This window comes from Limulus polyphemus, unplaced genomic scaffold, assembly GCF_000517525.1.
Source record: "Limulus polyphemus unplaced genomic scaffold, Limulus_polyphemus-2.1.2 Scaffold11327, whole genome shotgun sequence".
Classification (NCBI taxonomy): Eukaryota; Metazoa; Arthropoda; class Merostomata; order Xiphosura; family Limulidae; genus Limulus; species Limulus polyphemus.
In genome coordinates this window covers 337-13,589 of record NW_013676937.1, presented here as the reverse complement: position 1 = coordinate 13,589, position 13,253 = coordinate 337, and the positions used below count along the sequence as shown (strand labels likewise).

Genomic DNA, 13,253 nt, shown 5'->3' with positions numbered 1-13,253 from the left:
AATTATACTAGTACTATCTGTTCCCCATTAATTATACTAGTACTCTCTGTTCCCCATCAGTTAGACTAGTCCTCTCTGTTCACCATTAATTATACTACTACTCTCTGTTCCCCATTAATTATACAAGTACTCTCTGTTCCCCATTAATTATACTAGTACTTCCTCTGGAAGATAGAAACGACGTATATACAAAAATCGGTCAGTGGGCTATTTGTGAATTTATTTAAAACGGAAAATGTTCCTCTGAAAATGATGCATTAGATATCGTGGTAACAAAATTAGTTAGGTATGAAGAACACGTGCAGTTAAAGTGTACGGATTCTGTCACAGAAAAACAACAACTGAAATGACCCTGTGTTTTCAAGGGAAGGTCAGACAGCAGAATTAAACTTTCTCTTATAGATATCTTACAGCGAAAGCAATGTTTTATTTAATTGTTCTTGTCTTCATCCGATTTCCATTGATGTACTTCAGTAATAAGTGGAAAGTGAACCACATTTAACGGGAAAGGTTCAATTTTAAAATGGCGAAAATCGACATCGCAATTACCAATTTTTGTCGATTTTACAGGGGCATGAGCACCGAATACAAAGTTCCCACGGGCCACAATTTTGCCTAGGGCCAAAAATCATCAGAATGTCATTTAGTTTCTTATCTCTACTCCCCTCCAAACATCAATCTTAAAATTTCCAAAATTCACATTTAAAACTATACAACAAAATTTAATCTCTTGTGATTTAAACATATATTAGAATTTTATTATCCATTACAAAATATTTTTTTTATATTTATATACAAAAATATAATTGCGGTTTTATTCTCCTGACCTTTTGGCGATATTTCAAAATTTGATCCTTCCCTAAGAACAAACTATCATGATGAGCAGACTTTCTGGGGTTTATAGTAACCTCTGAACAAACTATCATGATGATCAGACTTGTTGGGGTTTTTCCTAGGGTTAATAGTAACCTTCTCTGAACAAGCTATCATGATGAGCAGACTTCCTGGGGTTTATAGTAACCTTCTCTGCAACAGGTTGGACTCTTTACCACCTGGCGGTGGGTTAGCCATGTGATAGATCTTTGAATTTCGGTAATGGCTAACCGGGTTCGAATCCATGCGATACCACAAAATATTCTCCGCTCTAGCTGTTGTTGCGTTATAAGAACGACAGTCAATCCCTTAGTCTGAATGGTGTGTTGTAGGGTGCTTTTGAATGGCTACTTTTCCTCTGGTCAGTAGTTCAAAATGAAGAACGGTATCAGACAGCTTTAGTAGCTTTACCAAGAAAGGAAAACAGTCTGTTGACTGGTCAACAAAATCCATTACATGTTCGCTTGTTGGTGGTAGTATAATATTTATATGAAATAGGAATGAACGTACAAGACACCAAATTGTGTGTGTGATAACCATGTGTATCCACGTCTTTCCCATTGCTCTAAACGCAGTGTAACGTTGGGTTTTTCCCTCGCCGGTTTAATATACTTGTTACATAAACATCTTATTTATATTGCGTTGAAAGGGTTTAAAAACAGTTAACATAGTAGGAAGATTTAGTACTCTGAGCTTACTAATATGTACCTGTTAGTATGTTCTTCGTTTTTAATATTTTCTTGAAGTAATAGTATAACTTAATTTTTGTATAAACGCATGCGTGGTATAATAGAAACGTCTGTCCTGTATACATCAGTATAAGTCAGTTGGTTGCTGCGTCTGTAATTTTTTTTTTAAGTTTTGTGAGAAAACATCAACATAACTACAAATTAAAACCTCGTCAAAATGTTTTTCTTGACCTATATAATTTTCTCTTCTGACATTAAACCGTATATTTGCCAGCTAGAAACAATATTTCATTCCAGCTCTCAGCGGACCTACCCAACTTCTGAAGAAACATCAACCTTCTCTGCCTTAATATTAAATTGACAAACAACGACATACCATTATAATGAAGTGGTTATATTATTGGGGAACATAGTACTTGTTTTGACAGAACATTACTTTGTCTTCTTTAGCCCAAAACATGTAGTATGCCCCTCTCCACCCCCTTAAAAAACTTCATTTTACTGATAAATCGTTGTTTGTCAATTTACTGTTATATTAACACAATATTTCTTCATACTCAAGTAATGCCTCATTAAACTAATATGGTTCTTGAAGACTGGGTTGTCTCGCCCACCCGTCAAACTGGTCTGTCACACGATGAAGTAGGTTATGACACGTTAGTAGTTAGGCTGTTATCATTTCTAGGTATTATTATACTAAAACACAATAGTAACCATGATGAAGATTAATTTAATTGTTTCGTTAATACTTTCCATCAATTTTTCTACAGACTCAAAAGCTACATTCCAATTGTTGCTTCTACGTTTCTCCTTTTACCAACATTAAACGTTAATATGACACAGTTGTATCTTTGAAAAGCCCACTCACGTGCAAGTATGTACTACGAAAACAGGTTTGTTAATCATTGAAATAACTCGAATAAGATGTATGGATAGTTACAGGACGTCGGAAAGATTCAGTTCGAAAAGATACTCCCGTTAGTTGTATTTACTGTACCTGTATATATATGTATGTGTAACTAAAAAGCAATAACCGTTTGTCATAAAAAGTAATAAACTGATGACTACAAGAGAATGATATAGCAACGGACTATACAAGCAACTGACGATATATAAACTTAATATTAGATTAAAGTAAGGATAAAAGTGAGGGTATGACGTAGAAACAACTAAGTAATTTATCAATATTACTTGATAAAATCATAAACTGTTAAACAAATGATATAACGTATTGGCTAATTCGAAACTAACCAAAATATTTCTAAGTTGGTATCTTAATCATCACAATCGAAAGGAAGTTTTGTTGTTTTCTTGTAGCAAAGCTATACAATAGGTTATTTGTACACACTCTCTCTACACCGTGGGGTATCGAACCCCGGATTTTACCGTTGTAAGCCCACTAACCCATCGGGGGACGTGAAAGATTTTGGGTCTTTTAGAAAACGTTTTCATTTTTATGCTGCTAACATCACAACTTTCGGGCGAAAAATTTACATCAAAATTTTATGAAACAACATAGAGGTTAGTTCGTTAGAGGTTAGTTAATGAAAGTATAACTTTAGTACGATCCCTTGATTAAAGACAGATACGTAGGTTATGAAGAAACTTTATAAGACTACACAGGTTCTCTATAGGACGTGGATACACAGAAAATATTCCTTTGTACCTTTTCCATGATGTACAATACTGTCGTAGAATACATCCAGCAACACTCTGTCAGTCAACAAGACCATGATGACCAAGGGGGGCCGTTTTTAAATACAGAACCTGCGTGATCGGTTTTACACGTGGACTTTAAACACTAGTTTAGGTATCTGACAATTCAAGAGAAAGTTGTACTTACCAGAAACTAAGGGCTTTGATAGATATACCAGAAGAAAGTAAACGATGAATCTTACGGAAACCCTGATACTCATTACAAAAGGATCCCGAAGAAACGTTATAAGTAAGTTAAAGCCTTGTCAGTGTAAGAGTGCTGTCTTCCTACAGGTATAGAAGGAGTACACACTCTACTTCCCGAGTTCCAGTGCTAACACAACACTCGCACGAGAAACATGATGCACTGGTATTAGTACCTGTTCTCCGTTACTTGTCCAACCACCTGCACCTAACTGGGAATCACTGGGTTGTGAATTGTATTATACTATGAAGGGGTGTATTATTAGAAAGGGCTGATCACGTGACAACCGCGAAAGATACTAGACGAAGGAGTGAAAAGCGTTTCATGGTCAGTGGATAGCTGTTATACATGGGTTACCCTATAGAGTTTAACCTTTTGAAGCTAGAAAAAACAAGAACTGTAGAACAGATATGACTTTAAACTACAACAAAAGATCTTAAAGTCTAGCAAAGGAAATGGATATTGTTGTTTTGTGCCAATTTACGTGTTGTTTACTTGTAACAAAAAATACAGTTTTTTCATTTTAGCCTCTTCAGTAGCTTACATGTATGTTTTGATTGACACAATCATTCTGATTATAATTTTGTTATATTGTTGATCATTCTGATTATAATTTTGTTATATTGTTGATTATTCTGTTGGTAGGTGCTGTTGACTAGCTGCCTTACCTATAGTCTATTAGTTCAAAATTAGGAACAGTTATGCGCAGATAACCCTTGTTTAGTTTAGGGTAGAAATTCTAAACAACAGAGCGTTAGGTGTAATTATTATTATTTTTTCTACTGAAAACACACAGGTAGGGAAAAGTAAAGTAAGACAGTCCACGTCAGCCCCCCACCCCCCAGTGACACAGCGGTATGTCTGCAGACTTACAACGCTAGAATCTATACCCATGGTGGGCAGAGCATAGATAGCCCATTGTGTAGCTTTGTGCTTAATTACAAACAAAATTCTCGTCAGTAGAACGGCCAAATATGTATATATCATCAGTTATATGTGCAACTACGATTTAATGATTTAATAGATTTAAATGCAATTGCTAAATGCAGTTATGTTAAACTGCATTTGTCCTAAGTTATATGGAGGCCATTTTACCCATCTTAGGGGTGTCCATTTTATCCAATGTTATAGCTGTGATTTTTTTCAGTATTATAAAAATCTGTATTCAATATCTATTTTAACTACAAATAACATCTATGATAACAAAGAGTTCATTTTAAAACATTTTGTCTTTTCATGACATTCATTCTAATTGGTGGAATTCAAATTTAAGGTGGCCGTCTTACCATACATTCCTCGAGACTAATTTCTTAGATCTATTGTAAATGAGGAGAGTATTAGGCTTACCATTACAAACGCAAAACTACAGTTTTTACCTGATAAATAACTGATTTATCTATATACTACTGTTTGTTTGGCTTGAAACACGTTGTGCCACTTACAAAACTTGTACAATTGTCTGTCTTTATAATAGAGCGTGTGATGTTAAAGTAACAAGTATTTTATATTTAATATAATTTATTGATCTTTTTAGGGGACAACAATGTACGAAATGTGGACAGAACTAAACACTATAGTATTAGCAATTATTGCTGACACACCTAATTTTTGAAAACCTGAAAATCATCTGGAATAAACAGTGGAATATTTTTGTTAACGTAGTTTAAGTGGATTTAGTGATTTTAAGCATAAAATATCTCTATCACAGATGTGGGATCGAATATTAATGGCTGCTAATAGGTCTCTAAAAAACCCATCAAGCCAAGATTAAGTCTACTTAAAATTATTTGTATTAAACTCGAAATCAGATGATTCGTTTAACAAGTAAATGTATTTTTTTTAATTTTATTAAAAACTATAATCATGCGATTATTAAGCAGGCATTTCTTTCACAGGATTTTATTTTTAACATCCATATTTAAACTAAATGAAAGTCAGGACAGTATCTCCGTTTTCGTTTTGTCCGACAAGATAGAAGTGAAGTTGTTATTTCAATAAATTAAGATTATTGTATCAGATAAGCTTAAAATTGGATTATCCGGTCACAGTTCACCTGGCTATCCAGTGTACTGTTTTCTGTTATATTTATAGGTACGATCATCTAAAAAAGAACGAAATTACATAATCTACACAGCAGTATGTATATGAATTAGCTAGTCAATATTAGGACAGTGTGTTTACATAATTTACACAACAGTATGTATATGGATTAGCTAGTCCAATATTAGGACAGTGTGTTTACATAATTACACATCAGTATGTATATGGATTAGCTAGTCCAATATTAGAACAGTGGGTTTACATAATCTACACATCTGTGTGTATATGGATTAGCTAGTCCAATATTAGGACAGTGTGTTTACATAATTTACACAACAGTATGTATATGGATTAGCTAGTCCAATATTAGGACAGTGTGTTTACATAATTTACACATCAGTGTGTATATGGATTAGCTAGTCCAATATTAGGACAGTGTGTTTACATAATTTACACAACAGTATGTATATGGATTAGCTAGTTCAATATTAGGACAGTATGTTTTATTTTTACTTACTTGTTTGTTTGTTTGTAATTAAGCACAAAGCTACACAATGGACTATCTGTGCTCTGCCCACCACAGGTATCGAAACCCGGAGCCTAGCATTGTAAGTCCGCAGACATACCGCTGTGCCACTGGGGGCATTTTATCTACTTCTGTCACTAATGATGGACCATTTAGGCAGAGATATAGTGCCGCCCTTACACCTAAAATTGTAACTGGGTCCCGACACTTCAAAAGCTAAAAATATGTATATAAGAAAAGTTATTCAATTTAAATCCCGAAATCAAGTGTCTTTCATTTGTGACATCCGGTTTGCACGGTAGAGCTTTAGCTAACCTCCCAACACACATTCTATCACTCTCCCTCAGGAGCTAGCGTCAGGCACCTTTTGACCACTCCCGCTCAAGAGCAGTTGATGGAGCGTTAGAATGCGAATTTTTTGTCATACATCACGTGGTTAAACATACGAATATGGTATTAAACACTTAATAAAATATATTTTACAACTATTCTGTGTTTAAAACGTACACATTTTTATAAGGCTTATTATCTATATAATATACAACGAAGGTTGCTATTTTAAGTTATTCGTGTTGACAGAATGTATCAAACGTTGTAAACACTGAAGTTGAAGGAAACAAAAATATTGCACGTGTGAAAACTGTTGTTGTTGTGCTGATTAATTTAAAGACAGTTGAGTTGCGTATTTTCTCTCACTAATATATGCGTATTCAAGTTATTACTAATACAAGTAGTCTCAAATAATTAATGCTTCATATATTTTCTTTATTTAAAATGGACTTACAAAAATGGATATTAAGTTTTGACTATGAAATATGGTGACGTCACACGTGTGACACATTTTGGCAGAGCTCCAGCAGGATAAAATCTACACTACACCATTGTTTATAGGTAACAACTTAGTAAAATAAAATAACTTAAGCATTATATCGTATCCTTAATATTTTAGTAAAAGTATAAAATAAGTTGAGTCCGTAGCTTCTAAGGTTGAAGCACTTCTTCTGGAATACGACAGACACAACCACTCTCTACCAGCACGTAACAAATAAGTTGAGTCTGTAGCTTCTAAGGTTGAAGCACTTCTTCTGGAAGACGACAGACACAACCACTCTCTACTAGCACGTAACAAATAAGTTGAGTCCGTAGCTTCTAAGGTTGAAGCACTTCTTCTGGAAGATGACAGACACAACCACTCTCTACCAGCACGTAACAAATAAGTTGAGTCTGTAGCTTCTAAGGTTGAAGCACTTCTTCTGGAAGACGACAGACACAACCACTCTCTACTAGCACGTAACAAATAAGTTGAGTCTGTAGTGACTCTGCTTGGTCAGGATTACGTGCTAGTAGAGAGTGGTTGTGTCTGTCGTCTTCCAGAAGAAGTGCTTCAACCTTAGAAGCTACAGACTCAACTTATTTGTTACGTGCTGGTAGAGAGTGGTTGTGTCTGTCGTCTTCCAGAAGAAGTGCTTCAACCTTAGAAGCTGGTCCGTTGGGTATAGTAACAAACAGGAAAGGAGTGAAAGTCTGCGTGCAGTGCCCTCTTAGAACTTTACATTCGGCTGACCTGGAATATACAATTGAACCAAAGACGTATAAAACAAAATGTAAACATCTACAAAGTATTTACTTCTTGTAACAAAAGCACGACCACTCTTCCATATACACGATTAGGAACTTGTTAATAATATCCTCCGAGACCACTGAAAAAACTAGTAGATCAGCTAAAGTGTATTGAAATGAAGAACAAAATTCATATTATTAAACAAAGTACCTTATCTGGGTGCAATGAACCATCTTTAATAAATCCATGTTGTTTTCGTGGCCCCAGGTATAACCAACTTCAGCTCTGATAATCAACACCATCGATACACCATTTACTCCCGAAAGGATAAGGTTTACTTTTCGAAAGCCATTGGGTTCTGGGGTTTTTATATTTAATTGGTTCTTTTGAACTCACGTGTTTTCCTCCAGCATCATGGATTCGTCAGTGAAATATTATAATTCGGGAGGATTTAGAACTTTCAAACTTAGTTTTATCTCAAGAATCCACATTCACGAGTGAAGTTCTTATCGAATGGTTATTTATCGCTAATTAATGCATGACCACGAACGCAATGAATTCCATACGTAAGGGTATGAACTTGGATTTTTGGGTACAATGATGCGCGCCATCTTGGATTAGACTTCTTCAACGCCGAAAAGTTCCGTGAAGAACTTGATAATTAAATAGTATGTTAAATACCTACGTTCACTGTGATTTGGGTGAAAAAATTAAAGGATATCCATCCCAACTCAAACAGCCAGGTAAAATCATTAGCTATTTAGAACTGGTTGTATACAGATTTAAGTTGGTAACCAACTAAAACTGTCTGGTTGTTGTGAAGTATACTCGTATAAAGCGAACTCTAGCTATCTTTGTTCTTCTACTTTCCAAATTTTGTTAAATCTTCTTCTTATGGAGATGGCCTTTTACGTAGACAGTCAAAAGGTTTGCTTACAATAGCATATCGTTAAACAGTATTTTTTTCAAGTGGTAAGTTATTCAATACCCTCTCCATTTTGATGATGTTTAAACGATAGTATGGTTTTTACAGGAAGCAGTAAAATAAATATTATAATAACATTATTCTTGTGTAGAAATGATTATCGGTATATTATTAATAGTTGTTGTTTGTTCACAATATAATAATAATAATAAACATAAAAATATTTAATCTTACTCGCAAACGTCGTACACCACCTGTTGGAGAAAGTTTGGAAACTTCTGTATAATTGCTACTGTTTTTCCCGATGTCATAGATTTACCAAACAATGGCGCTGTGGTATTTATCTCACTCGAACATAGTCTTGTGCTGCCCTCTATCGAACACCTGGAAGAAAATCAGAATATTTTCGCGACACCGACTTACTGAATGAAAAAAAAGGGAACAGAAAGTGAAATCAAGATTACATGAAACAGAATCTGTAAGAATGTTAAAAATGTAGAGTTCAATGTTTGTTTACTTTAGAATACTTACCACAATTACTTCATGCCATGATTGCTCATTTGGAGAAAATTTAATAGCTTGAACAAGTGATAGATATTATTGAGAGTCAGATAACACTTAAATTGGACAAAATATGTACAGGTAGAATGATAAATATCTAAATAAACAGGATTTACAAAAACTATATTTATTTCTAACTGAGGTTTAACCATACACATGTCAGAATCGTATTATAACTTTGTGAATTCTGGTAAGGAAGCAGGGTTATATTTTAGTCTAATAACAACAGTTAATCCCCCTCACAATGAAACAAGTAATTTCTCATCATATGATTTCAGAAGGTCGGTTATTTTAATAGGCTCACCTAGAATTATAACTTTGTGAATTCTGGTAAGGAAGCAGGGTTATATTTTAGTCTAATAACAACAGTTAATCCCCCTCACAATGAAACAAGTAATTTCTCATCATATGATTTCAGAAGGTCGGTTATTTTAATAGGCTCACCTAGAATTATAACTTTTATTATCATAATTGCCTTCTCCAGGAATATTTCGTGCGTGATTTAATCTCCGTGATTGTTCGTTGGTTGACAACCAGCCGTCGAGTAGATTGTTTCTCATCTCATGTGGATCTATTGTTGGTGACCGTTTCACCACCAGGTGAGTTAGGTTGGACTTTTTCATAAATAGCTCCACTTCATGACTGTAAGATGTTAAGGGAGAATAATTTATGGATTAAAAACCACTAAGTCTAGAGAAACTGTCCAGGAATCCGCAGTCATCAACACAACACATTTGACATTCAGTTGGTACAATAAACTGACTTGATGTTAACTGTTATATTTTGCAGAATACGTAAACAGGAAATGCTAAATAAAATCTCTTTCTAAACCTTCGGTCCTTTAAAAGGAAGCTATTATATAAAAAAGCAGCAGATGGTAAATTTAATTGTCTTACAATCTATTTTATTAGTGTTATACACTACATTTTATCACTTGAATATATATATATATTGTTGTAAGCTATATTTTATTGTTTTGATTTAGATTTAGCTATAGGGCAGATGACCTTAAGATTGAGAAAATTAGAGTAATATCCATATAAGGGTAATCAGTGAGTGAGTTCAGTTAGCTCGGTGTGTGAAAGTGTTAGATATACAAGACTGTTTAGTGTAAGAGTTATTATTTAGTTTATTTATTGATTTAATATTTAATGATTATTTAGTTTTCATAACAACGATGTTAAAAGTAATTATTTTAAAGTCGATAGTTATGACAAATTTTGATACGTAACTCGATAAGAGCCGTACGTTGTGTGTGTAATTCAATTGTTGTAAACTGACGTCACATTACCCGAACCTTCTGTATTTTTCTCGTTGTCTTAAGTGAGTATTGTTACATAATAGCGTCTCGTAGTTTGTGGAAAGTTCTAGGCCTCAGTTGGATAATGTATATATATATGCGACCAAGTGAGTAATGTAAATGAATTTATCGCAGATTGTATACTAAGAAACATTATTCACCTTGTCACTTGGATTCTAAAGTAATTGAATCATCCTGTAGACTTTTGACAAGAAAAGATAATTATTTAGAGTTTTTATATACAACTGTGATATTCTATAGTGAGAAGAATTTTTGTACATACGTTTGACTTGTTTTGAATATATTATTTTAAAACAAGTGGATTGTGTGCTGTCCGTTTATTGTTCAAATTTATCGCCAACAAGTCACAGACACATAGTGTAAAATAATCCAAGCCCACATATATAAAACTCTGACAGGAAGATCGAGCAGTGGTTGATCGAGAGAATAGATTGCTTGATTAAAATTAATCAGTAAGTTACGCTTGTTGTTAACCAAGTAAATTTCTGTTAAACGTTATTAGTGTGTTAGGCCAACATTAGTTTCAGACCTTAAGTTTAAAAAAAATATATATATATGTTGTTTTTTTCTGAGCCTTCTCCTCACATATTTTCAACAAATCAGTTTTATGCTCTAGCATACTTACTCATTAAAACTTACACTGGAACTTTTACGTGACTCACTGTTAATTCTAATAAGTAAGATGGCCGAAATGTAAACGAATCACTTGAATGATATCACATAATATAATTTTGAATGACAACCTGTAACATTACTGAGGATTTTTATGTGAAATATTTCCATAATCATGTAATAATGACGTCAATATATTGTTAGTTTTGTCGTACTTGCCATACTTAAGTAATTACATAAGAATGTAAAGCTCTTGTATTAATAATGTAATATTATATTCTTAGAGACTCAAAAGCGTAGGCAGCATACATAAATACACAATATGCTGGTAAAGTATATGTAGTTCCTAGTAGTTGCATCCATGTCACTTTATTTGCTTGTTGCCTTGCCGAGGGGGATCAAATATAATTTCCAAATAGTTGTACCTCTCAGATGGCTCAGTGTTTGAGGGCTAATAACGCTAAAAACTGACTTTCTGTACCCGCGGTGAGCATAGCACAGATAGCCAATTTTGAAGCTTCGAGTTTAACAGCAAAATAGTAGTATCACTACTACCCTGCCATCTATTGAGAGAAAGAATAAAGTAAATTTTGATGTGTTAAATATTTTTCTAATACTTATGAATAATTTCATATTCTAACAATGTTTTTTTTCTTTAAATTTTCTACAGATTTTTATGTAAAATTATAACAACCTTTAATTTTAATACATCTTATTCTGTTAGCAAGAATTGGACACTAGGAAATTGTCCTACATTCATTGGTCATATTCCCATCTTCTCTCCAAGTAGACGTCCATAATTTAGCAGCGAAAGAAGGCAGCTACTCTTTTACTAACGAATTGTGGGAATGATGAGTAAAATATTGTTCTTAATTAAATTAAATATTCTGTATTTTCACCTTATTCCACTAGATGTCGAGATCAGAGACAACAATGACAGGCTCAGCAATTATCCCTAATTTTAACTGTTGACCACAGGGAGGTAAACCAGTCAGCAGCACCTGTTGCCCTCACGGCTTCTCTTAACCGAATATTGGGTTGACCGTAATAGACGCAAACCAGACGTTATAGCTGAAAATGTGTAGCATATTCAGTGGCATATCGCGGCTCGAACCTTGGACGTTGTGATTCGACATACTAGCAACTTGACACAATTAATTTACTAAAATATATTTAAGGACAAATTTTCTATCTGAGTTTGCAACAGAGTTTGTACTTGTACCTTCAGCAAACAAATGTTTACGTTTGAACTATCAAGAAAATTATATATTTACCAGAAAGTCCATGTGATGGCGCTGTGTAGTTGATTTGAGAGACGGCTAGTTGAAATGTGATTTCAATAAATGGAAAAAAAACAAACATAAACAAACACGAGTCTGCCTGTTTAGAGTTTTGTAAAAATGCCTTACAATGAAGCTATTTTTATGAAGTAACTTTTTTCATAGTTTGATACATCAGGAGGTATTTGTGGATTCTAAACGGCTAGTTTTTCGTACTTACAAAGGATAAGACGTGCCATCAGGGCCATCACAAGGAGATGGTGTAAGCGCGTCACCCCAAAGGTATTGTAATCTTCCTTCTCCTGAAGATGAACACCTTCCGCTTCTTTTAGTTTGATTGGAGGTAAAGACTAATGTTGAAGTGGTCAAGATGAAAAGTAGCACTTCATTTCTGAACTTCATGACCTAAAGAATAAATCTGTTACTCAATAAATTCTTCTTCTTAAATAACGTGTTCATAAAATCACTAACCGTCATGAAACTTCACCAGTCTATTACAATATCAAGAATTGAAAACAATTTTATTACTCAAACAATTAGCTGGGATATCTGCTTTTCAAATGTTTGCTATGGATAATAAATTTATTTAAAGCAATCGTTTTCCGTTGTATAGTTTGTAACTTTTGTCTCCAACTCAGATGTTTCTTGAAGGAATTGCGATTAGTTGACCACTTGGGTTTCTTATGATATGATTTGTAAGATATATATATATTAGTTGACCACTTGGGTTTCTTATGATGTGACTTGTAACATATATATACTAGTTGACCACTTGGGTTTCTTATGATGTGATTTGTAACATATATATACTAGTTGACCACTTGGGTTTCTTATGATATGACTTGTAACATATATATACTAGTTGACCACTTGGGTTTCTTATGATATGATTTGTAAGATATATATATATTAGTTGACCACTTGGGTTTCTTATGATGTGACTTGTAACATATATATACTAGTTG

At 33.9% G+C, this 13,253-nt stretch overlaps 1 protein-coding gene across 1 annotated transcript; it reads right to left on the bottom strand.

Moving 5' to 3' along the window:
• Nucleotides 1-6,817: 6,817 nt before the first annotated feature.
• On the bottom strand, nt 6,818-12,693 carry LOC106476716 (the record flags this gene model as incomplete). The annotated part of the gene is made up of 5 exons (XM_022380505.1): nt 6,818-7,345; nt 7,502-7,592; nt 8,749-8,898; nt 9,520-9,717; nt 12,509-12,693. Coding segments are annotated over 5 exons (708 nt in total), but the record flags the coding sequence as incomplete, so codon positions are not given.
• Nucleotides 12,694-13,253: the final 560 nt, after the last annotated feature.